Source organism: Manis javanica, chromosome 16 (genome assembly GCF_040802235.1).
Source record: "Manis javanica isolate MJ-LG chromosome 16, MJ_LKY, whole genome shotgun sequence".
NCBI classification, from domain to species: domain Eukaryota; kingdom Metazoa; phylum Chordata; class Mammalia; order Pholidota; family Manidae; genus Manis; species Manis javanica.
Genome location: NC_133171.1, coordinates 59,418,605 through 59,443,901, shown reverse-complemented (window position 1 = coordinate 59,443,901; position 25,297 = coordinate 59,418,605). Strand labels below are relative to the sequence as shown.

Genomic DNA, 25,297 nt, shown 5'->3' with positions numbered 1-25,297 from the left:
TTTTTCATCATTATATATGTCTCATTAATATCCATTTACCTAAATATCCTTTTATATTTTGTTTTAAAACATAGATTTCTTGAATAGAAATTACTGGGTCAAAGGGCATGAACATTTTTAAGGCTTGCCATACATGTTATCAAATTGCTTCTCAAAAGCAGTACATTGGCTTATATTCATTCATTCGACTCATATATATTGAGCCCCTACCTTGTACAGGGACTGTTCTAGATTTGGGGGTACAAGTGATGACATCTAGGTAAGGTCCCTGCTTTAAAAACATGTATTTTGATGAGACAACAAATAAAAGCAGTTATTCTGATAGCAGTGATAACTGTTGTGAATAAAACTATGCCTAGGCTAGAAGATTGGTGGGGTGGAGGATGGCAGGATGTACATTTCAGGTTATTGGACAGAATATTTCTTAGGACTTGATCCCCAGACACAAGCAGAGAAGTGAGTGGTGGGAGGAGCAGCCATGTGGGTCCCTGGTGAGGTGGAGCATCTGAGGAGTCACAGCAGGGACTCTGAGACAGGACGGGCAGGGTCCAGAGGCTGGTGTGAGTGCAAGTGAGTGAGCCAGCATGCAAGCGGGAGGATGAGGCTAGGGAGGTCAGAGGGACCCTATCATAAAGATATGAAGGCAGAGGGGAGGGACTGGGATTTCACACGGCCTGAGAAAGGAAGACTGAGGGCTATGTGGGAGGCAGTGGAGAGCATATGTTCTAATGCGCATTTTAAAAGATCACTTTGTCTGTTAGTGGGTAATGGGCAACAGGACAGGAGAGTCAGCAGAGGGCCTGGCTGGAAGGCTCACCTAGTTTACAGCTGTAGAGAGAATCACTCTAGAGTGGAAGTAGTAAAGGTGTCAGAAATGATTGGATTCAGAGTTGATACATTTTTAAGATGGTGTTTGAAGTAACTCAGTGGAGAACCACACATATATGTACTTGCCTTAATTCCATAGCTGACTTGAGGTGGCTTCCTGCAACAAACCCAGTGAAATGAATATACATGAATTATTTAAAAATCAACACCAATGAAAATATATTCTTTAAAATGTTAAAACTAGGGTAAAGCTAGAATATTACTAGGTAAATTGGAAAATCTGAACATTTGCCAATGGAGTCTACTGCTCACCTAGACATGGATTTTGTTGGCTCAAAATCTCTTAGGATTATTGCACAAGAGAGCCACGAGGTGGGGCAATAGCTCAAGGTCATTCCCTTGCTTCCTGCTTCAGGAAGAGTTTCCAGTTCACACTTAAAAAGTCAAAGCAAGTTAATTCCAAGATGTTTAAAGATGAAGTCAAGATCTACAGAGTCACTGAGTAAGTGTGAAAACTTCAGGAATCCAAGGAGATTCCATATCTACCCTCAGAATATGGCCTCACTGTGCACTGCAGAAGAGAATGTTCTTTTGGTACCCCCAAGACCTAGGGGCTGTTAGGTTGCAGCACAAGATGTAGATGTCCTTTTTTATACATACAGGTCACACAAAGCCTTACAGCTAACTTCAGTGATCTCACCTAAACTAGGGTTTTGGGTTTCTGATATTGGTTCTATTTGAGTCATTGCATGGGCTTTAAAGTATGATGTGGAGTTTTTGTTATACTGGTATTTCTTTGATAGAATTTGACATCCACCCATGGTGGCTTGGACTGCTCTGTCTGGTCTCTGGAGGAAGTATATTGCCCTGCACCACCTTTCAGTGTCCCTTTGTGTAGGAGTAATCAGTACAATTGGAATCAGGGACTCCCCTATCTCCTCCTCCTCCCTAATGCAGAGTCCGTTCCGTTAAGCCTCTGGGGACTGAAGGGTATATGCCATCCGCTGATCTGATATTGTTCCATTTTCTAAAGGCACATGTGCACATAACCAGCTCTTTTTTTTTGTATCATTAATATAAAATCAAATGGGCAACATTGTGGTTACTAGATTCCCCCCATTATCAAATCCCCACTACATGCCCCATTACAGTCACTGTCCATCAGCATAGTAAGATGCTTTAGAGTTACTACTTGTCTTCTCTGTACTATACTGCCTTCCCCGTGCCACCCCCATGTTATGTGTGCTAATTGTAATGTCTCTTATTCCCCTTCTCCCTCCCTTCCCACCTACCCTTCCCAGTCCCTTTCCCTTTGGTAACTATTAGTCCATTCTTGGGTTCTGTGAGTCTGCTGCTGTTTTGTTCCTTCAGTTTTTGCTTTGTTGTTATGCTCCACAGATGAGTGAAATCATTTGGTACTTGTCTTTCTCCACCTGGCTTATTTCACTGAGCATAATACCCTCTAGCTCCATCCATGTTGTTGCAAATGGTAGGATTTGTTTTCTTCTTATGGCTGAATAATATTCCATTGTATATATGTACCACATCTTCTTTATCCATTCATCTACTGATGGACACTTAGGTTGCTTCCATATCTTGGCTATTGTAAATAGTGCTGCGATAAACATAGGGGTGCATATGTCTTTTTGAAACTGGGATCCAACATTCTTAGGGTAAATTCCTAGGAGTGGAATTCCAGGTCAAATGGTATTTCTATTTTTAGTGTTTTGAGGAACCTCCATGCTGTTTTCCACAATGGTTGAACTAGTTTACATTCCCACCAGCAGTATAGGAGGGTTCCCCTTTCTCCGCATTCTCGCCAGCATTTGTTGTTCCTAGTCTTTTCTATGTTGACCATCCTAACTGGTGTGAGGGGGATATCTCATTGTGGTTTTAATTTGCATTTCCCTGATAATTAGCAATGTGGAGCATCTTTTCATGTGCCTGTTGGCCATCTGAATTTTTTCTTTGGAGAAGTGTCTGTTCATATCCTCTGCCCATTTTTTAATCAGGTTATTTGCTTTTTGGGTGTTGAGGCATGTGAGCTCTTTATGTATTTTGGATATTAACCCCTTGTCGGATATGTCATTTACAAATATATTCTCCCATACTGTAGGATGCCTTTTTGTTCTACTGATGGTGTCCTTTGCTGTACAGAAGCTTTTTAGCATTATGTAGTCTCATTTGTTCATTTTTTATTTTGTTTCCCTTGACCAAGGAGATGCATTCAGGAAAAAGTTGCTCATCTTTATATTCAAGAGAGTTTTGCCTATGTTTTCTTTTAAGAGTTTTATGGTTTCATGACTTATATTCAGGTCTTTGATCCATTTCGAGTTTACTTTTGGGGATGGAGTTAGCCAGTAATCCAGTTTCAGTCTCTTGCATGTAGCTGTCCAGTTTTGCCAACACCAGCTGTTGAAGAGGCTGTCATTTCCCCACTGTATATCCATGGCTTCTATATCATATATTAATTGACCATTGGGTTAATATCTGGACTCTCTATTCTGTTCCACTGTTCTGGTGCCAGTACCAAATTGTCTTGATTACTGTGGCTTTGTAGTAGAGTTTGAAGTCAGGAATGGTAATCCCCCCCAGCTTTATTTTTCTTTCTCAGGATTGCTTTGGCTATTCGGGGTCTTTGGTGGTTCCATATGAATTTTAGAACTATTTGCTCTAGTTCGTTGAAGAATGCTGTTGTTCTTTTGATAGGGATTGCATTGAATCTGTGGATTGCTTTAGGCAGGACAGCCAATTTGACAATATTAATTCTTCCTATCCATGAGCACAGCATGTGTTTCCATTTATTGGCATCTTGCACATAACCAGCTCTTGCATGCGCTGCCAAGGTGGGGAGGTTTCCTAGACGTTGACTCCCATTTACACATAGAGCTTGGGGGGCGGGGTGGTGAGGGGCGGTGGTCTAGAGGGAAAGCCCCAGATGTCCTGCGGAGTTTCTCTCAGTGGTCTTTGTGTTTTTTTACCTGAAGTTTGGGGAGTTTGCCCTTAGGAGGAGAAAGTCTTTGAAGAAGGTGAGAGGCACTCCTAGGTGGGTCTGGGGAGGGGAGAAGGCTGAGGAAGCAGAGACGAAACAGAGTGGGGCTGTGAGGAGCGCGGGGAGTGCAGGAGGAGACGGCCCGGCCTGACAGCAGCAGGCCTGCAGCCCAGAGCCTCACTGCGCGGAGGCCTGAAGTTTGTTTCTGTGATAGGATGGACTTTGTAAGCAAATCGGAATGGGAGATTAGGAGCTTATTCTTCAAAGGATAAATTTTACGGTAACCTCCCAGTTTAAACTCATCAGTGGTCGCTGGGAGCAACTGGGTCTCCGAACCCTCCTCCCGACCACGACCAGGACCGCTCCTCCCCTCCTACGCAAAGCCAATCGGAAGGGGACCAAGGCAGGGACCCGAGGCTTGGCGCCTGCCCTCCGCCCCTCCGCCCCTCCTTCCTTGGCCTCCCAAACCCGAGTTTCCCAGCAGCCCCGCCGCCATCCCACCGTCCAGGGAACAAAGGGGGGCCCCCTAGGCCCGGAGCCGGTTTGCGCCTCAGACCCGCAGGTGCAGTTTCTCTCCCACGGTAGGCCCCGGCGGCAATGCAGGTTTCCAGCGCGGTGCAGTATAATGCCACAAGGTGCCGCTAGTCCCCTCTCGATTCTGAGTTTCTTTCTATTGTGGCACGTGCCTTTCATTGTCATTGTTGTATGTCAGTCTATCCACGAAAAACACCCCCTTCAAAAGCGCTTCAGAAGATTAAGTGCTACGAAAATGGGATGGATGATCTGAAAAGAGAAAGGATCTGGTGTTGGATTTTAATGAACACTTCGGTGTTTAAAAACCTGTAACTTACTGGGTTTTGGGTTTGGTTTTATATTTCAAAACTGAGATTCTCTCTCCCTGACCCATAGAAATTCAAATTTGTACTAAAAGATACATTCCCAACACAGCAGAGGGCCTGTAAGTCACCAAGTAATCTCAGTCTCCAGAGATACCACTGTCAAACCTTTGGTGGGAAAACGTCTGGTTTTCCTTGATGTAAGCCGTGTGGTATGTAAATGGTATTAGTGGCATTATAATTCAGTTTGTTCTTGACTTGTACAAAGCTTGAAAGTGTGTTGGGCCCATCTTTTCATAGCAATACATTAGAATCTATCTTCATCCTTACAATGGATACATAAGATGTATCACATGGCTTTTCTCTGGGAACAGTGGGTGAAAGGAAAGGAGCGACACATAGCAGCAATTCACCGGAGAGTTCCGCTTTATTAGGGAAAGGTGCTGGATTATATAGGAAGGGGCATGAATTGATTGAGGTGTCACTTCTATGGGGCTGTTGGCTGTTGGCTAGGTGCTGGGATTGGGAGGGGGGCGAGAGGTGATTGGGCTTCAGGTGGCGCCGGCGGGAACTGAGGACCCCCCCCCCCGAAGAGAAGCCGGAAGTTTGCCATCTTACTGGTGGGGACCCTTCATTCTCCCCTTTCTCCTCTATGGGTTTGTGGACGTTGCTTTCTCTCTGACTGCTTCTTGCTGAACAGGGGCGTAGAAGGGAGTGAGGGTTTGAGGATTGGGAGGAAAGGGTTGATAGGATTCCCCACAGTAAGGATGAGTAGATGTGGACTTCTTCAGGTTGGAAATTAATGAAGGTTCTTTGTAACTATAGGTCGAGGACCTGTTGATTCTAATGGTGCTAAGAGGATATGGGTGTCAGGAGCTAGGCGTCTGCGGCCATTGTTTCCAGGAACAGTTTCCAGCGGAGAGAGGGGTCCATCTCAGCATGTGGTGAGGTCACGTGAGGGTGAGGGATCTTCTGTGGCCAGAGGCTGGTAGTTCCTGAGTAAAAACTGGTTGAAAGCTTGATTAGAGATTTTTCTGACTTGGGATTTGATGAACTTTATTATACAGGGTAAGAAGCGACAGGCAAGAAGAATGATTATTATGGGGCCTGCAATGGGCCAGAGCTAGGTGAGGAGGGGGTTTGTTAGTATTGATGAGAATGGGTTGGAATTGGAAGCAGAGTGGATACTGGAGGCAAGGTCGGTGAGTTTGGTAATGTCAGTTTCTACAATGCCGGATTCGTTGATGTAATAGCAGCACTCTTCCCAGAGGAAGACGCAGGTGCCGCCCTTCTCGGCTGTAAGCAGATCTAGGGCCCGCCGGTTTTGAAGGGTGACTTTAGCTAGCGAAGTGACCTGTCTTTGGAGAGAGGCTAGAGAATCAGCAGTGGATGTCAGGGCTCCCTCAAGTTTGGCGTTGAGATCTCTGCCTATAGAGAGTGACCCAAGGCTTCTCCCGAAAACCCTGCCCCAATGGCTGAGGTGATCAAAGAGCTACTGACCATGATGGGAAGGAAAGCAGCTCTTTTTGTGCGCGAGGGCGAGGGAGGTTAGAGCTCAAGGAATTCTGCCATGCTGTAAAGTATTAACTGTGGGATTAGGGTGACGAGAATGCAGGGTGTATCGGAGTTGAGAGGCAGTGAGTTGAAAAGACTGCTATTACACTAAAAGAAGTGTCCCAGTTGCGTAAAAGTCTTAGAGCCGGAGGTAGGGGTGTAGATAGAGAGGCAGTGAAGTGCGCTGGAGGGGGGTGGAGTTGGGCTTACACAGTGGTGGATGGTGAGATTATCTGCGTATTCTGGTTCCCATAGGGGTATGTCTGCCAGGGGGCAGAGGGGTTGTCTTTCTGCATGGAAGGAGTAGTTGGAAATATTAAGGGGCACGGCGACCAGCAGTGGGCGCTGTAGTGATGCGCACAAGAAACAATTGGCTGTGTTAAGGGTGTGGTTGAGAAAGATGGTGGTGTCCTGAATGAGCTGTAATGAAGAGTAGGAGAAATGGGAAGAGGGGTGGGGATAAGAAGATGAAGAGGCGCTATCAAGAGTTTGGATAATGACTTTTTCGGAATGTCTGCTATCTGATGCAACTTGAGAGATCTGGGAATGAGAGGGAACATACTTTCGAGAGATATGAAGGGTACCATGAGGGGTCGAGGACCCCCGTAGTAAACTGAGGCTGTGACTCTGGCGGCCCATCGAGAGTCCCAGGGATCTGGGATTGATAAGGAGAATGAGCCGTTGGGATATTTCATGAAATGGTTGGAGGAGTAATACTGTGGGTACTGGAAGTTACTCATGTAGTGAATGGCACAAGACCAGTAGGGACATCTCTTATAGGTGTCTGGCCATCGCCTGCAATAGGCTTGTGTTTGGTCATAGAGGAAGCATAGGTAGGGAGAATAAGGGTAGCTGCTAGTGAACACTTCGGTGGAGGGAGGAAAGTGGAGGTATAAAGGCTCAGAGCAGCTTTTCAGAGGGCAGTCTGGTGTGGCAATGAGGGCAGTAACTTTTGTTTGATGCTGTGTGTAAGTCTCTCTGACTTTGAATCGCCATACAAAGGAGGCTGGGGTGGTGGGGAAGACAATAGGAATGAGGAAAAAAGCAAGAGAGCAGTAAAGGAGGAAAAAGTCATGATTCGGGTATGGATGGCAAAGGGAGTGAATGGGATTTTGGAGGAAAGAGGACAGTAAGGTGAGGAGTCTGGAGGGAGGGAGAGTCTGTAAACTTTCGTAGGTTAAGAGATCTTTTAGGTGATGTGGGGACAGAATGGTAAGGGGCGCCCTGAATGTCAGTTTATGAGCTTCTTTCTGCAAGAGCTGTCTAGCGGCTAATGCTTGTAGGCAGGGGGCCCATCTCCGAACTGTGGGGTCTAATTGCTTGGAGAGATAAGCTACTGGGGCAAAGGATGGGCCATAATATTGGCCTAGGACTCTTAGAGCTTGACTGGACCTCTCATGAATGTATAATGAGAGGCTTCGACAAATCAGGAAGATGGAGAGCTGGGGCTTCTACAAGGGCTTGACGGAGCTTAATGAAGGAGTGTCGGGGTGAGGAGGATAATGGTTTTTTAGGGGGGCTCTTGCTGAGGTCGTATAGGGGTCTTGCCAACAGGGAGCAGGGAGAAGTTAGGGATCTACGTTCTAAAATATCTAGCCAGGCTTAGAAAGGAAAGGATTTCTGTCTTGGTTTTGGGAATGGGCAGGTCAGAGAGGAGCTATTTTCTGTCTAAGGTAATGGACTTTCTTTGTTGAGATAGAAGGAATCTGAGGTAAGTGACAGAAGGGGAAGAGATTTGAGCTTTGACGGGGGATACTCGGTAACTTCTGGAAGCTAGAAGGTTAAGTAGGAGGGCAGTGTCAAGTTGAGACTGTTCTCACGAGAGACTGCAGAGTAGAAGATTGTCTGTGTATTATAAGGTGGACTTGGAGTGATCATGATGAAACTGTTTGAGGTCCTGAGCTAGGACCTGTCTAAAAATATGTGGACTATGTCGGAAGCTTTGTGGCAAAACTGTCCAAGTGAGTTGTTTAGAATGTCTTGTGTATGGGTCCGTCCAGGTGAAGATGAAAAAATCATGGGAGCAGGGGTCTAGAGGGATAGAAAAATGGGTCTTTGAGATCTGGGACTGAGAAGTGGGATGCTGAGGCAGGGATCTGCGATAAAAGGCTGTATGGATTTGGAACTAAGGGATGGATAGGGACAATGGCTATGTTGATGAGGCGAAGGTCTTGGACAAGGCAGAAAGATCCGTTGGTTTTTTTAACAGCTAATATGGGGGTATTAAATGGGGAGTGAGTGGGTCTGCTTGAATGATGGGTTGGAGGCCTATGAGGGCTGAAGTGGTTAGGGGGTATTGGGCCTGACAGATAATACTGAGAGGGGTCACATAATTTGATAGAGGCAGGGGGACATAGGGCCACGGAGGGGCTTGTAATGTCCCAAACTTTGGGATTTACAGGGTGTATGAGGGCAGAACCGGAGCTTTCATTGGGTAGAGGGGGGTCGTCAGCTATGAGGGCCATCAGAAAGGAAGTACTGGGGGTTGTGGGAGTGGATATAGTTATGGAAACGTGGAGGAGGGAAAGGATGTCCCATCTTAGTAAAGGGATGGGACACTGGGGCATAACCAGGAAGGAGTGGGAGAAAGGTATGGGATTGTCTTGGATTGTGCATAAAGGGGGGGGGGGTTTAATGGGAAAATCTGTTTACCTCTTACCCCGACTATAGGAGTAATGGCTGGTGTAGTAGGGCCCCGGTATTCTCGCAAGACTGAGAAGGTGGCTCCTGTGTCTAGGAGGAAGGAGATGGGGCGACCGTCTACTGTTAAAGTAACCCTGGGCTCCTGTTTGGTGATGGAAATGGTCGGGCGAGAAGCCCCCGGGCCCCGTCAGTCTTCTTCTGCCAGCCCTACTACGGCGGGCTTAGGATGGGGGTTGTTCTTCCAGCCTCCCCTTCGGGTGGTTGGGCAATCAGACCCCTAGTGGCCCTTTTTGTGGCATCTGGGGCATGGGGTGGTAGGAGATCTGGGGGAGGGGCACGCCCTTGACTAATGTCCCTCTTTTCCGCACTTGAAACAAGCTCCTGGGGGGGCTTGTTTGTAGAGGGGCGCCCAGGTTGTGGTTTTATCAGCTGGGCTAACATCTGGAAATTGGCCTGATCAGCCTTTTGTTTACGGCATTCTTTCTCCTCCTCCCGGTTATGGAAGACTTTAAAGGCCACTGTTAGGATCTCAGTCTGTGGGGTAGTGGGGCCCTGTTCCAACTTTTTGAGTTTAGCTTTAATGTCGGGGTAGCTTTGAGCTAGGAAGTATGTCATAAGGACATGTCTTCTTTCAGGTGTTTCTGAGTCCAGGCTGGTATAGTGTAATAGGGCTTGAGTGAGTCTGTCTAAGAACTCGGAGGGGTTTCATCTCTCTTTTGAATTATGTCTTGGAGCTTTTGAAAATTGACTACTTTACGAGCTGCCTTTTTCAGACCTGCTATTAAGCAGGAGGCAAAAATATCTCGAGAGCAAAGACCCATGGCGGTGTTATAATCTCAGTGTGGGTCTTGTTCCGGGACAGCAGTGGGGCCAGGGGGATAGGTGGGGTCAGTCCTGTGGGTTTCGGTAGCGTGCGTTTGGGCGAAGTCTCAAACTCGTCTATGCTCTTCAGGGAGGAGAGTACTGGCCAGGAGCATGAAAATGTCATGATGTGTGAGGCTGTAAGACTGGAGGGTCTATTGAAACTCCCTGATGTATGTCATGGGATCAGTGGAAAAGGAACTTAGGCGTTTCTCTAGTTGGGCTAGATCTCTTAAGGAGAAAGGGACGTGAACGCGCACGATGCCTTTGGATTCTGCTACCTCCCGGAGGGGGGTGATAATTTTGGGAGGCTCTCAGGACTGAGTCTGAGGGGGACTGAAGGGTTCTGGCTCAGTCTGTGGGGGAGTGACGCGGTCTAGCCGCGCTTAGTCGAGTAGGTCCTGAAGTGCAGAAGGGGGGCAAAGAAAGTAAAGAAAGATAGAATCAGACCCACGTGTTGCCAGCCTGCAGCCTAGCTGCTTGCCTCTGCTGCTTTAGTTGGGCTTGAACTCATGACTCTGAGGTTAAGAGTCCCATGCTCTACTAACTGAGCTACAGCAGGGATCCAGTTAATTGTTTATGGAATGTCTTTGTTCTCTATTCTTGCCACATTGGCAAGTGGGGAAATAGCATATTTAGAAGCAGGGGCGGTGTTTCTACACATCTTCAAGGTCTCTCTATTTTCAGAGTGAGGAGTCTTGGCAAGATATGTTTTTGTGGACAGATAACTTCTAAGGACTGCACCGGTTGTTCTCTAGCTTGTGCTTTCCCATGCTGCGTTCAGACATGGGGGAAGGTGCTTTCCTATTCTCCCTACAAACATGTGAGAAGACAAAGGCGGTCCCTAACAGGGGAGAAACAGGTGATGAGGGCAAAGACGTAGGGGAGAAACAGGTGATGAGGGCAAAGACGGAGGAGGCCCTTGGGACTTAGTTAAAGGGGGGGCTGAAAGGCTCAGGCTTAATCTGCGGGGGACGAAGGCGGAGGAGGTGAGATGGGGGAGGAGATGGTGGGGAAGGAAGGGAGAAGGGCTGTTGTAGGAGAAGAAGGGGAAGGGAGTGAACGGGAGGCTTCTGCAGGGGCGGCTTGCAGGCTAGGAGAACTTGGGAGGGGGCTGGGGGAGGAGGAGGTGGAAAGCTTCGATATAGGGAATCTCCTTCCATTTTTTTCAGGCTCTGGCAGTAGTTAAAAAGATCGCGAGTGATGTTAGGATCAAGAGATCCTCCTGCGGGCCATTGGTTGTTATTGTCTAGGGGGTATGTCGGCTAATCTTGGGAGCAATATTTACGGAGAAGTTTTGGTTTTATATCAGGCGTCAGGGAGAGGGTAGCCAGATGCTTAAGCAGGCATTCAAGAGGTGAACTTTCAGGGAGGGATGAGGAGGCTCCCAAGGCTGAAGGACAGAGGAGACAAACAGGGGAAGACGAACAGAGATCCTCGGACTGGAAGCAGACCACAAGGAGACAAAGGTCCCCGATGATACCTGGTGGTCTGCGGAAACTCGTATATGAGTCGGAATTTCTTAGGAAGTGTGGGTCGTCACCCAGACTTCCCTAAGAAGGCAGAGTGCCGGAGTCACGAGGTACCTAGCGCTAGGCGTTTTCGGCGGACGGAGCAGAAGGAGGAGGGGGGGAAAAGGGAGCGTTCTCATCCACAAAGGAGTCACCTCGTTTATGGCTGTTGGAGGGGGGTGCCTGAGAGTTGGCCGCAGCCGTGAAGGCCTGAGGCAGGGATTTATGACTGTCGGAGGAGGGGCCTGAGCGTCCGCCGCAGCCGTAAAGGCTTGAGGCGGGGATTTATGGCTTTTGGAGGAGGGGTCTGAGGGTCCGCCGCAGCCATGAAGGCCTGAGGCGGGGAGAGTTCCCTCCTCATCCCAGAGTGTCAGGGCCTTGCCAGACGATCACGGTCAATGGCACTGCGATAGCTCGGGGAAGAGTGGCCCACCCCGGGGAAATTTTGCTTAAAAAGTTTCAGCACTGATTGAAGGGACGGTGAATGCGTTTATGACTGTCGGAGGAGGGGCCTGAGCGTCCGCCACAGCCGTAAAGGCTTGAGGCGGGGATTTATGGCTTTTGGAGGAGGGGCTTGAGGGTCCACCGCAGCTGTGAAGGCCTGAGGCGGGGAGCGTTCCCTCCTCATCCCCGAGCGTCAGGGCCTTGCCGGAGGATCACGGTCAATGGCACTGCGATAGCTCGGGGAAGAGTGGCCCACTCTGGGGGGAAAACTTACCTAAAGGCCAGAGAGGAGTGGTGAGTGTGACGAGCCAGCACCGGAAAAAGAGGACGAGGGCAAGCTGCTGCTGGTGTCGGGGGAAGACGGGGCCCAGTTGGGGTGTCCCGTCTGCCGGGTTTCGGCACCAATGAAAGGAAAGGAGCGACACATAGCAGCAATTCACCGGAGAGTTCCGCTTTATTAGGGAAAGGTGCTGGGTTATATAGGAAGGGGCATGAATTGATTGAGGTGTCACTTCTACGGGGCTGTTGGCTGTTGGCTAGGTGCTGGGATTGGGAGGGGGGCGAGAGGTGATTGGGCTTCAGGTGGCGCCGGCGGGAACTGAGGACCCCGAAGAGAAGCCAGAAGTTTGCCATCTTACTGGTGGGGACCCTTCAGTGGGGATGTCCCACATCTGCACGGTGGTAGTGGGGACATGGGTGTGTATAGTTGCCCAAACTCAGCCAGCTCTGCATTTCAAACCGATGCATCATATCGTATATATAATATGTTCCAATGAGGTTGGTTTTGAAATACAACCCTCTTTGAAATTTGTACTTTGGTTATGTAAACAACAACAACAAAACAAACAGCAAGGCACCATGTTCTTGCTGCTGACAGACACGCTGACATATCTGGAGGCAAACGGTCTTGATGTAAGATCTCTTCTTGAGTGGTCCTGCAGTAACAGTAATAGCGGCCTGTTTATGGATTCAGAGAAAGAGACAGAGCGAGAAAGATTAAACGGCTAATGCAAAATGTTATTAATTGACCAAACTCCGTAAAGACTAAAATTAGAAATTAGAATAAAATGACACCTAAATTTTATTTTCCCCTCGCCTTTAGTCTCCCCATTTCCTTCTTCTCTCTTCCTTTCCTCAATACTTCTCCCCTTACCTCCTTCATTTCTCCTCTTCTCCTGACCTCTTATCCCCCATGTACTGGAGCTGGTGGCCCACAGCCTGCCTGTGTCCCTGGGACAGATCAGGGGTAGACGCGCGTCAGTGCCCGCTGGACATTTTGTAAGCGGTCAAGGGCTACCCGGCCCCACTGCTATTGTGTGGTTGCTCACACCGAGCCTAAATTATTTCTGTGCCTCCCTGGACGTGGCAAAACCTCAGTGGACTTTTCCTGGATCCTTAGTGGCTGCTTTTGATTCGAACAGGAACGTCGGCGGCGGGCTCTTTCCTCCCTGCGTGACTTGAGGCTGTAGGAAGTGTTTTCAGATCCCAGGATCTGGGGGCGGCCCCGTGGTGACCGCGCTGGGAGAAGCATTTCCCTATTCACTCGCCTCGGAATCACCCCGGACGCTGTTTAAAATAAGTCCGATTCCAGGCCCCCTTCCAGACCCACGGACCGGGATTTCAGTGGCCCCGGGCAGGTCTGCGTTTTCACTGGTAGATGCAACCGCCGTGCAGTTTGAGACCCAGAAAGCTAAATGGAGCTCCCGCCTCCCACTCTGCCCCTGAGCGCCTTTGCTCCGATTCTGTCAACGAACGCCTTTTATTTCCTGTAGGCTAGGACTGGGGTACAGGTGATTTTCAGCCTTGCCTGTTTTCAGCGGACTAAAGCGCACCCGGAGGCCCAGCAAAGCCCCATCTTGGGTTCAGCGAGCCCGGGCGCGGCGGCCCTTTCGTTTCTATTTTGGGCATAGCGGTGGAGGCCAAAGAAGCCCCTATGCTTGTGAGGCCAGGGTTCCAAAGGCAAGAATGGGGAGAGAAAAATAGTTTATGGGACAGAGCAGAGGGGGGCTGAAAGCAGGCTGAGGGGGAGGGAAAGGGCTTTGCACAGAGGAGTCGCTGGGAGGCTTGGTGGGGAGGGGCAGCCAGGCCTGGATCCTGGAGAGCACCCCAAATTTGGAGTCTTAGATCGCCAGGGCCTCTCCTACCCCCACAAAGAGTATTATTGGCTCCATCTCTCATCCAACCATCTCTGAATGCCTTGGAACAAGCCTAGCATCTTGTTCGTATTGAGTTGAAAGTCTTTTCTGGGGTGGGATGAGTGTGTGTGTTGTGGGGGAAGGTGGCTGAATGAGGCAGGGTGCTGAGCTGCCACACCTAGGAAGTCCCCCAAGGAGGGCTGACAATCTTGGAGGAAAGGGTTTGGACCAGCTGTGAGAGCTGGTTTCATTCTTCTCCCTACACGCTCACTACTCCTGTGACCTTGAGCAGTGAGATGAATCTCCCTGAGAATGGGACTGGACCCAATCCCTGACTTTAGGTAAATAAATTATGGTGGTCAAAGTAACCAACTGAAGTGGGTGAAAAATCGAAGAAATTGTTAAAACATTATGATGCATGGCATCTCCATCCACAGAAAAAGTATAGGATAAGGGTCTTAGTGGGATGGCTGGTAATGATAGAGGTCAACTTTGGAAAAGCATTTTCAGGGAGACAAAGGTGAAATGAGCACAATTCTGACCCTGGAGTGGCTCATCGACTAATGGGGAGCATAAGATGGTAAGATGTGCTTCAAGGCAGGGCATGCTTGGTACATCAGGGTGGTTCAAACCATGGGCATCGTTGGCATAGACATGGAGGGAGCTTTAGAAGATACAGATAGGTCCTACCCAAGGGGGATGCTGATTCAGTTGGTTTTGGCCACGGCCTGGGCATAGAGATAGTAAAAACTCTCAGGTGGTCTCCTAATAGCCAAGTTTGAGGACCACAGGCTGATAGTTCAAAGACTGAGAGATGGCTGTTGAGGATAAGACACTGCTTTCAGCTGAAGGAGCTTTTAAGGGGGCATTATTGCAGAGTTAATGTTTTTACTGAGATACATATCATTCATATGCCACACAATACACCATTTTGAAGTGTACACTTTGGTGGCTTTTAGGATAATGGTGAGGTTGCCACCATCACCACCATCTAAGGAAATGCTTTGTTAGGATGAGTAGGTCTGAGGGGTTGAAGGCAGAGGGGAGTGCAATCCAGGGTAAGGAGATGCTTGAGCAGTGGCACCTGGGGGACAGGTAAGGAGATGGGGACCCACTGTTGCTCCTGGGGGTGACACCACCAGAGAAAAGGGGGTGATGCGAGAGGTGGTGGCGGCTGAGAGGGTGGTGGTGGGGTGCGGGCAGCATGTGTTCATTCAGTGGATGTGCAGCTGTGGACACCAGGGCACCACAGTTAGGAAGCCTTTGCAGTTTTTTAGGCTGAGGCAGATGGTAGCCTGGACTGGGGCAGTGGCTGTGGGGTTGAAAAGGGCTTGGAATTGCTGCCTTGAGTCCAGAAGGCAGGAAAAGGGGGATCAGAAAGGATTAGGGATGGCCATACTCTTAGAGAACTAGGGGAAGGGAGAGGCCTGTGTGTGAGAGAGATGCTGTGTCCACGTGGGATTTGCTGGACTTGAGGGCAGCTGGCCCCAGAGGTGTGAGTGTCCAAAGACAGGTTTGAAAAGGAGTGTGGCGCCACGCTGGTGTTGGAGTGATGGTGTAGAGCCGCCTCACAGGGCTTGTGATGCCCTAGGGTGAACAGAGAGGCCCTGGGGGATGTACGCACCTACAGGCTGCGGCCACAGGAAGGAGACCCTGTCCGATCTTGGAGTCACTGGGACAGCAGGAGATCATCATGGCTGAAAGGCCTAAGGGAGCTCAGAGGCTCGGTGATTCAACTGAGGAAGTTGCTTCAGAGACACAGAGTTGGCTGAAACCTGAAAATAGAGCTCAAATCCGGTCTCCGGTGAGCTTGCCAGTAACCTTGCTCGGTTGAGGGAGGAGTTGTGGGAGAGAGAACTTTATGTCCGGGGAGAGGCAGGCTCCACGGCGCTTGGAGGACGTGAGCGGGGTGGGGGATTCTCCAGGACTGCCTGGAGGCGAAGCCTGAACTCTCGGTGCTCCGAGTCCTCCCGCCCGCCCGCAGGCAGTCTCACTTCCCTGCGCAAAAACCTGAAACCGCAGGCCTTCCTAGCCTTCCCTTTTTTGGCGGCGCTGTCGCCGGACCCAGCAAAGAAGGTTTCTGCTTTGCCGCTCCGCCGTGGGCTTCCTGAGACGGGCTTCCTGGGACGTAACTTTGCTACGTCCGTGGCCCGCACTCCTTGCTCCCGATTGCGTGCAAAAGGAGCGGTGAAGGCAAGGGCCAGGTTTTCCAGGCTGCGGGGCAGATTATCGCGGCTCAGTTGAGCTCTGCGGTGCCTGCGCGCCCGTGGTGGGCAGAGTCGCGGCCACGTGGCTGTGCCCGGTCCTGGGGCTCCTGGCCGGCGCTGCCCTCTTGACCCTTCTGGGGACCTCGGACGGTGAGTGGGATTTATGGCAGTCGTGGGCCTGTCAGGAGGCTGGGGAGGTTCCAGGAGTCCGGGAGGGTTTTGGTGAGTGTCCCTCAAAAGTCTATCCTCCCCGTTCGATGACAGTGCCGCGGCTGTGGGGCTGGGGCTGGACGCATCCTGTGGCCGCCACAGCGCAAGCCTGCTTTTCCAATCTCTTCAGTTCTCTTCGGAGTCTCGCATCCCCATCTCCCCAATTTTCTGCTCTCCTTCCGCGCCTTGGTGCTCCTCTCTTGTGGTAGGACACCTCAGGGAACCGGGCTGCCTCCAGGGCGCCTCCCGTGCTTGGCATTCAAGGGCCCCTGGGGGTGTGAGGCTCTGAACACACTTTCCAGCAGTTGGCTGGGGTGCGCTCCCAGGTTCCTGAGCACCATCCTCACCGCAGACTGGCGCTGTGTTCTGAGCTCTGTCCCTGTCCCCAGTCCTGCCTCGGGAGCAGGATGTTTTTCCTGGTAGGCAGTGCTCAAGGGCTCAGTTCCCCAGGCCCCGTTTTGTAGTGTCCATGGGCTCTATGGAGAGCCCAGCCCTAAAGGTGATCCTACTGATCTGAGCACTGGAGGTGGAGGAGTGTGAAGTGTGAAGGCTCATCACCAAGGGACGCTTCCAGTGACTCCCTGCCCTCCCCTCTCACTGTCCCAGCCTGGCTCTAATTCTTTCCAGATTCTCTCCTGCCTCCTCCCCTGCCATCTCATGCTCCCCGCAGCCCTTTGCCCACCCCCCTCCCTGCTGTTCACTCCTCTGTCTCTTCTCTGATCCCCTCTAGTATGCCCCCCACACCTGTTTTTTGTGTTTGTTTTTTTTTTTGCCATTGCCTAGAAACAGCCTTTCTGGCATGGCTCCTACCTCCTCCCAGCTTTCCTGAACTCAAATATTTTGGTGGTGTCTTTTGCCCAGGGGAATCTCCTCCCATCCCCTCTGCCCTCCTGTCCTCAGCAAAGGGAGCCCTCAGGTGCAGTGTACACCCCCTTGTGGACACATATGTCCCCTGGTTTGGTGCCCCATCCTCTTACCTCCCCTCCAGTTCAGGGCTTGCTCTCACTCTTCTTCCCCTGGGCCTTTCAGCAGCACCCCTGGCCCACTCCTTCATCCTAAGCCTCACCTTCAGGAGGTCTCCACTCTCCAGCCTGGACTCCTGTCTCCCTGGCTCCTCTGCATCCCTCCCAACTCAGCACCTTGTCTTGCTCCTCCCCTGCATCCCCACCTGCCTGGTGCTCTCACCAAGTTCTCATCTCTCACAGCCCTCATTCCCACCACCCGCCCTTGCCCTCACTCTGAGCAGCCCCCTCTCCTGTCTGCTCCCTAATCCAAGCTCTCCCAGGGGTACCCTGACTCCCAGTCCCAGGCTGTCACCATTAGGGGCTCTGCTGCCTCTTGCCCTTCCAACCTCTCCACCCCTCCAGACCTGCAAAGTGCTCTTTGGCCTTTGCCACCCACTCCACCATTGGTTCCTAGACCCCAGTGGCCCCCACTCCTGATACCCTGTACACCTATATCCACAATCCTGTTTTTGCTGCTTAGTTGGCCTGGCCTTTTTCTATAGTGGGGCCTTCTCCTCTCCTAGCACTGCCCTCCCTGAGCTGGACGGCTACCCCTAACCCTCTCTGGGGGATGCCCTGCCTCCCCAGCACTCCCACCACATAGGCCCTTCCCTAAGGTATGCAACTTGCCCACCTGCCTTGGGCTTTTAAATGGTACTTTCTCTTCCATCCCTCACTCACCCATCCCCCTTTTTAATCCTAGACGACCCTTGGATGCACTGCACTGACTCTTTGGGACCCCTGTCACTGCCTCTCCCCAGGGACACAGGCATGTCCCTCCACCTGAGGCCTCACCATGCCACTGTTCTACTCTGGCCCAGGCCCACACCTTCACCTGCCCCAGAGGTGCTGGTCCACCCTAAACTCCCTGGGGTCACAATCTAATCCTCACACCCCTCTTTCTCTCTGTCCCTGCCTTCCCTCTGACAAGACCACCCCTTCACTTGGGCCTTCATGCCTCTCCCTTGCCCCCTGCAGGCCCACCTCTCCCCGGACCTCGCCCTTAGGATCCGTGCCTCCCCCTCCAGGCACACAGGCTACACGTTTGCCCACCTCCATCTCCCCTCTGCTGTTCCTCAGTCGCCTCCCCTTTCCCCTCGCTGAGTCTCTGGTATGCAAGCTGCGGTCCTGTCACTTCATACATGTGCCTTTTCAGCATCCCCTGGACTTTGAGCTGAGGACAGCAAAGCTTTCTGTGTGACAGGTTTGCTGTGCAGTGACTTGCAGGCCGCAGTTCCCTCTCTCCCATCCTCACCGAGGACCCCACAGCCTTTGCTATAACCTCACAGCACTGTCCCAGGATGGGTCTGTGCAATTGAGGTTTGTCGCTCAGGGCTATTTGGATGGTCAGCCCTTCCTGCACTATGAGCATGGGAAAGGCAGGGCTGAGCCCTGGAGGACGTGGGCAGAAGCGGTCCTGGGAGCTGAGACATGGGACACAGAGACCGAGGCCCTGACGGAGATGGGGAAGGACCTCAGAATGGCTCTAGCAGACATCATGGCCCTGCAGACTCTGAAAAGAGGTGAGAGTAGGGCAACAGTGATGTGAGGCCCTTTTCAGGAAAGCTTGGGGCAGGGAGCAGGGGCCTCTTTCCACTGGGTTTGGCCTGGGTAGGGGGTTAGGAGTGGGGTTGAGGACCTCCATGCACAGGGGGCCTTCACTCAGCCAGTGCAGGGGAAGCATGGAGGAGAGCAGAGAGGGCCCCTCTGGTGGGAGTTTCTGGCTTGGGCAAGGAGGGCAGGGGGCACAGGGACTGGAGAATCACTGCTGGGTGGGGGCAGGCCCACATGCCCTCCAGGAGATTTGGGGCTGTGAGATCCAGCCTGGCAGCAGCACCAGGAGCTTCAGGCATTTCTACTACGATGAGGAGCCCTTCCTCTCCTATCACCCAAAGACCCGTGGGTGGTCAGTGATCTGGTCGTCAGTCCAGACATTGGCTTCAGAAATCCAGAAGTCCTGGGACACAGATGGTTTTCAAAGCAAGGACTACTGAGCCCATGTGCAAGGGACAGCTTTGTGGAAGCCTGCAGAGACATCTGCACTCCTCGATGGGCTTCTCGGAGAGAACGGGTATGACCCTGTGGCAGGGCCTTACTCTCCCCCAGAGCCCTGGAGCCTCCCCGCACCCATCTCTGCCTGGGGAAACCACTTGTACCTTGGAAGCATATATGTTCTGTGGCATATTGTGTTGTGATTTGCCTGTCCTGTTAAAGCCACTGGATAGAGACATGAAGGTTGGGGGGGAAAATGAACTGTCCCTGTGACAGTAATCCAGGGAAGCAGTGGCCCGGCAACAGAATGCTGAGCCAGGGAAGGCTGGTGTCGGGTAGGGGTTCCTGGACCCAATTTCAACAGGTCCTCAGACTGGGGACCATTCCCCTCTGCCTGGCATGTCTGTCACACAGAGTCCCCTCCTTGTCCTGGACCCAGGAGCCCAGCCCTCACATCCCCCTGCTCAGCATCAACATGTGGATTTGAGTGAAGTCCCAGGCCCAGGCCCATCTCCTGCCAGTCTAAAAATTCCCAAAGGAATTGGGCCCCAGGGTGCGGAACAGACTCAGAAAAGGTGTGGGGTCACCGCGGCTTCAGCCGAGCCCGGAAGGTGGGGAGTAGCAGCACTCTTGTCTCGTCTTGCTATCAGGAGCAGGGCTTGGCCACGTGTCTCACTGCTCTGCCCTTCCTTCCCCAGTGCCCCTGGCAGTGAATGTTGACATGCAGCCAGGCCTGTGAGGGCATGGTCACCCTGACGTGCTGGGCTTTCAGCTTCTCCCCCGGGAACATTTCCCTGACCTGGTTTCAGGATGAGGAACCCCTGAGCCAGGACACCCAGCAGTCTGGGGGCGGGGGGTCCTGCCTGGTGGGAATGAAACCTGTCAGACCTGGGTGGCCATAAGCATTCGCCAGGGAGAGGACCCAAGGTACATGTGCTACGTGGAACAGCGCACACCCTGTGCCCTCTGGTGAGCCCAGGCTGACCTAGGCAGGTGGGAAGAGGAGAGCAGGCCTGTGGCTCTGGGGTGTCCCACCTACAATGAGGCTCTTTTGCAGGAAAAGCACTGGTGCATTGGAGTGGGTAGATCACTGTGAGCGCGGCTGCTGCTGCTCTTGCTGTCACAGTGGGTGTTGTGGGTGCCCTTTGGTGTGCAAAGAGAAGAGAACCAGCTGAGGACAGCCCAGGTGAGGAACCAGGTCACCCAGGTATGAAGATCCTTCCATCTCCTGCTGCAGCCAGGAGTAGAGGTGCCCTATGGGCAGGAGTGGAGATGTCCTGCCTACTTCCTGCTCTCTGGAGTGTAACAGGAGGTGCAAGTTGAAGTAGGTATGAGAGGAATTGGGGGCACCACCTCCACAAATGCCCCTCACCTATGTACGCAGCCTAGGCTCAAGCCAAGAATCTTGCATTTTCAGCCTGGGCCTCTCCATAGTGCCAGTGAGCAAGGAGAGTGCTCAGCCAACAGCAGGGAGAGCCTGTGGCTCCACCGTGGCTGATCGCAGTCCTTTCATTTCAGATTCAGCAGGGTTTGTCTTGATGGACTCTCTTGGGGATCATTGTACTTAGTGGTGAGGCCTGAAATGAATTTGGATATTCAAGGGGATTAAATCGTGGAGATCTGCTGGGGAGGAATTAGGAAGTAGTGGATAGTAGTGTGGAATACAATCTGATGTCCATATGGTATTTTTGTCTGTCTTCCTTCCTCCTTTTCCCCTAATTTCCCCTGCAGCTATAAGGAAGCAAGACAATTATCCAAGATGTCCAAATACAGTGTCACCACATGGTGCTGCACCTACTGTCTGTCAAGTGCCTTGGGAGCCCTGACTCTTGACAGGCAGATCAATTTTGGGCAGAGATATTGGTCATCTCTCCACCATGTGGCTCTTCAGATTCTCCTGTAGGAACTGGATCCTCTTACCCTTTGAGTCACACCTAGCCTGCACTCTTTTGAAGTTTCCCATGATGTGTTGTTGTTCATCTCGGTGCTTCCCTTCAGAAAACACGGGCAAGCAGACCTGCACTGACCATTTCAGGACACCAGTCCATTCTGCAGAGGACTCTAGTTATTGCCTCCAAGTCTTTTCCAGTGCAGCCCCTCATGAGGCACAGCCCAGACCATTTACAGAGGGACACTTGGCCAGTGCTCTTGCACCATGAAGTTGCCTTATCAAAGGAATTCTTGTATCTTAGGGTGGTCAGTGCAGAGTGAATTTGCAGTAATGGATAGCAGAAAACAATTTTTGCTCCACAGCCTGATTGTTTGAAAGAAGATTCACCCAGTATCTTTTAGGGGTTCCTGGACCCAATTCCAACAGGCCTTATCAACCCCAAGTAATTCTGAGACAGGATATCCAAGAATTAAAACCAATTCTGATACTACCTGCCTAGAGATAGCATCAGATTCCACAGGTTAAGGGCTCAATCCTGTAGGACTGCCTCTTACCCCCACTTCAGATGCCAGTTGCAAGCCCCAGGTTGTTTCCTGTGCTCCTGACTGACTGAAGGTTCCAAAGACCCCCTCCTTAGCTTTGATGAATTTACTAGAATGGCTCACAGACCTCAGGGAAACACTTAGGTATTTAGTAAAGGATATATAAAGGATACCAATCAATAGGTAGATGAAGAGTTACATAGGTTGAGGTCCTAAACAAAGTAACCTCTATCCTCATGGAACTTGGGGCCTGGCTTGGTAGCACCTGGAGTGTTCTGGTTCCCCAAGCTTGGAAGCTCTACGAAAACAGTGGATCAAAAAACTGTCCTCTTGGGTTTTTATGGAGGCTTCATTACTTATTAAGTCATTGGCTATTGGCTGATTCAACCTCCAGTCTCTCCCCTTCACCAAAAATCCAATCACATAGTTGGTCCTCCTGGCAACGAGCCCTTGCCCTCGGGTAGGTCTAGAATCATCTTCATTAATAACAAGACATCCATTTCACCTTTATGGCTCTGAAGTGTTTTCAGGAGCTGTGGATGAAGACCAAATATATCTGAGAAATAGATTTTGGACATCTGAATGACCAAATACATATTTCTTACAAATCATTTGATCACGTGGTGTAAGTGTGTAATTCCATAATTTTTAGGACCTTTATAGACCTTATAATCCAGTTTTAGAACCCTTCCATCACCCCAAGGACATCCTCTGACCCAATTGGTACTCAGTCTCCATCCACCCATAGCCCCGGCAACCACGAATTTGCTACTCTTCTCTCTAGATTTGCCTTTCCTGGACATTTCATATAAATGGAACTCTACAATATGTACTCTTATTTTGCTTCTGGTATGAAGTTTTTGAAGTTTATTCATTTTGTAATGTGTATCCCTGGTTCTTTTCTTTTTACTGCAGATGGACCATGTTTTGTTTACCCCTTTATCAGTTGATGTGCTTTCAAAGTGTTTCTTATATTTTTGGCTATAATCAGTAATGCTGCTATGAAGTTCCATGTACAGGTCTTTGTGTGAACATATGTTTTTCATTTCTCTTGGGCAGATATCTAGAAGCGGAATTGCTGTGCTGTGCCGTATGTTTATGCTTAACCTTTTAGGAATCCAACAAAACATTTTCCAAAAATTACTATTTTATTTTACACGTTCACAACAATGTATGAGGATTGCGGTTTTTCTGTATCCTCGGCAATACTTATTTTGTTCTGTATTTTTTGGTGTTGCTGTTCTGATGTGTATGCAGTGGTATCTCAGTATGGTTTTAATTTGCATTTCCCTAATGACTAATGATGTTGATAACTTTCTGTATGCTTATTGTAAGCTATTAGTATATCTTCTCGAGTGAAACATCTGTTTACATCTCATACTCATTTCGAATTTGAGATTAAAAAAATTTTTTGAGATAGTTGTAGATTCACATGCATTTTAAAGAAATAATACAGAGAAGTTTTGTGTGTATATTTCACCTAGTTTTCTCTAATGGTAACATCTTGCCTAACTCGAGTGCAATATCACAGGCAGGAAGTTGACACTGATAAAATTAATCAGATTTCACCAGTCTTATAGGCACACACGTGTGTGTATGTCGGTGTGTATATAATTAGCTCTACACAGTTTTGTCATGTGTAGGATCATGAGACCATCAGCACAGCAAAAATGCAGAGCAGTTCCATGCAAGGATCCTTTGTGCTACCCTTTTATAGGTATGCCAAAAGAGAGGTTGAGGAAGGATTAAGTGCAGAGATAAGGGGAAAACTGTACCCACCTCCTTCTCCCCTCTTCTAACCCTGGTAATTAATAATCTGTTCTCCACCACTATAATTTTTGCCATTTGGAGAATGTTAAACAAATGGAATTCTACAGTATGTAACCTTTGGAGATTCACTTTTCTTCACCCAGCATGATGTCCTTGAGATCCATCCTTGAGTTTAATTTCCTAACTGGAAAGCCCACCAGGAAGCTCAGGTGACCAGCAGGCCCAGTCTAGAAAAACCTGTGTCCGCCACAGGCTGGCAGGTTGAGGTCAGTGCATGTGGCTGAGCAGGGCCAGCAAGGAGGCCTAACAGCGAAGGGAGAGGGAACTGTGTGTGTGACCACTCCTGGCCCTGGGCGAGGATGGGGCCTCTCTTTCAGGGGGGCCTTGTGCTGTGTGGGGGATGGGTCAGGGCTTGAGAGGAGGGGAGAACATTGGGTTTCCACTCCTGGATGTTGTCCTTTAGTCCTGCGGCCTTTTGAACATGATGCATGGTGGGTGATGGGAGCAGAGGTAGGTGTGACGGGGATGGAGTCATGGGAGATCGGCAAGGGCTGGGCAAAGTGTGGTGAGATGGAGGAAAGTGGGGCATTATTTTCCCTGAGCCCAAGTCAAGCCCTAAAATCTGGAGAGTCTGAGGAGGGAGTATCTCTGAGAGGACAGAATGATATCCCCCCCCAATTAACTCTTTGCTGTTAATGATCATTTTTTCTTTTATCTCTTTCCCCAGAACCTGTGAAGCTACAAGTCCAGTGATAACACCAGGTGGCGCCAACAGACTACAATGGCCCCACCGCTGAGCTTTCAATCCTTGTCCAGCGCCTCAGTCCAGATGGATCTGGGGGAGCACAGAATTTACAGCCAGGCGGCCTGGATTCAACTCACTGCCCTGCTCTTACTCGCACTGTCTTTCTTGCTACCTCAGTTTCTCCATCTGTGAAATGTGAGGACATTGCAGCACTTACCTCTAGGGCAGAATTTCTCAACACTGGCACCATTAACACTTTGGGCCAGAAAATCCTTGCTAAGGGGGCTGTCGCATGCATTGAGGAGTGTTAACAGCATCCCTGACCTCTCCCACTAGATGCCAGTAGCACCCCACGTTACATCCCCGTCCATCGAGTGTGACAGACACTTAAATATGTCTTACGTCTCCAAAATCTCCCAAGGCTGAGAATCAAGGAGGTGTGGCCAGGCCAGAAACTCTGCTTTTCTGGGTCTATCTGGGCCTAAAGCAGGACTGGGTCATGAGTTTTCACCTGGACATGTGCGCTCAGCTTTGACTTTGGTCCAAATAAGGCCTCTTTACCCCTATTTTTTTGTCATTAAAACTCTATCCACCTTTAAAATGAAACAGACTTCCCCCTTATCTCTGCATTTAATTATCCTTCTGTACCCTTTCTTTTGGTATATCCTAGAATGTATCAAATCCAGTTCTAGTAATTAGCATACCTGACATGTCCTTCCTGAGTAGAGTTCTGATTCCTTTAGAATAAGAATATGCTCTCGAGTCTGCTATCCAGGTGGCCTAACTCAATTTGTTTTATGTTACTTCTCCAGGATGAGGATTCTCCTCATCTTTAAATTATGAATATGAATACTTGAATCATTCAGCAGTTTATTTCTTCTTTTAATAAATATTTATAGAACACCCACTACAAGTCAAATATCGTGGCATTATATTGTTTCAAGGATCACATCAGAGCAAATAAACCGTATTAAAGATGTCGTAAGCTATCTACATGTGCTCTATGTCTAAGGAGATTCACATCCTGCAATATTTCTCAAAGGTATGTACTTCTAAGTCTGTGTGGATTTTTATCAGTGTTTGTGTAGTATTTATTTGTCCACCCTTTTACTGGCAACCTTTCTGTGACTTA

The 25,297-nt window shown here is 49.9% G+C and overlaps 1 protein-coding gene across 1 annotated transcript; it reads left to right on the top strand.

Annotated features, from left to right (window-relative positions):
* Positions 1–11,822: 11,822 nt before the first annotated feature.
* LOC108383654 (MHC class I polypeptide-related sequence B) lies at positions 11,823–24,149 on the top strand (the record flags this gene model as incomplete). Its single annotated transcript, XM_073225002.1, is given in 8 exon segments — positions 11,823–11,963; positions 18,430–18,748; positions 18,780–19,231; positions 19,233–19,296; positions 19,916–19,935; positions 19,937–20,068; positions 20,071–20,403; positions 20,949–24,149. Coding segments are annotated over 7 exon segments (1,248 nt in total), but the record flags the coding sequence as incomplete, so codon positions are not given.
* Between the last annotated feature and the right edge of the window lie 1,148 nt (positions 24,150–25,297).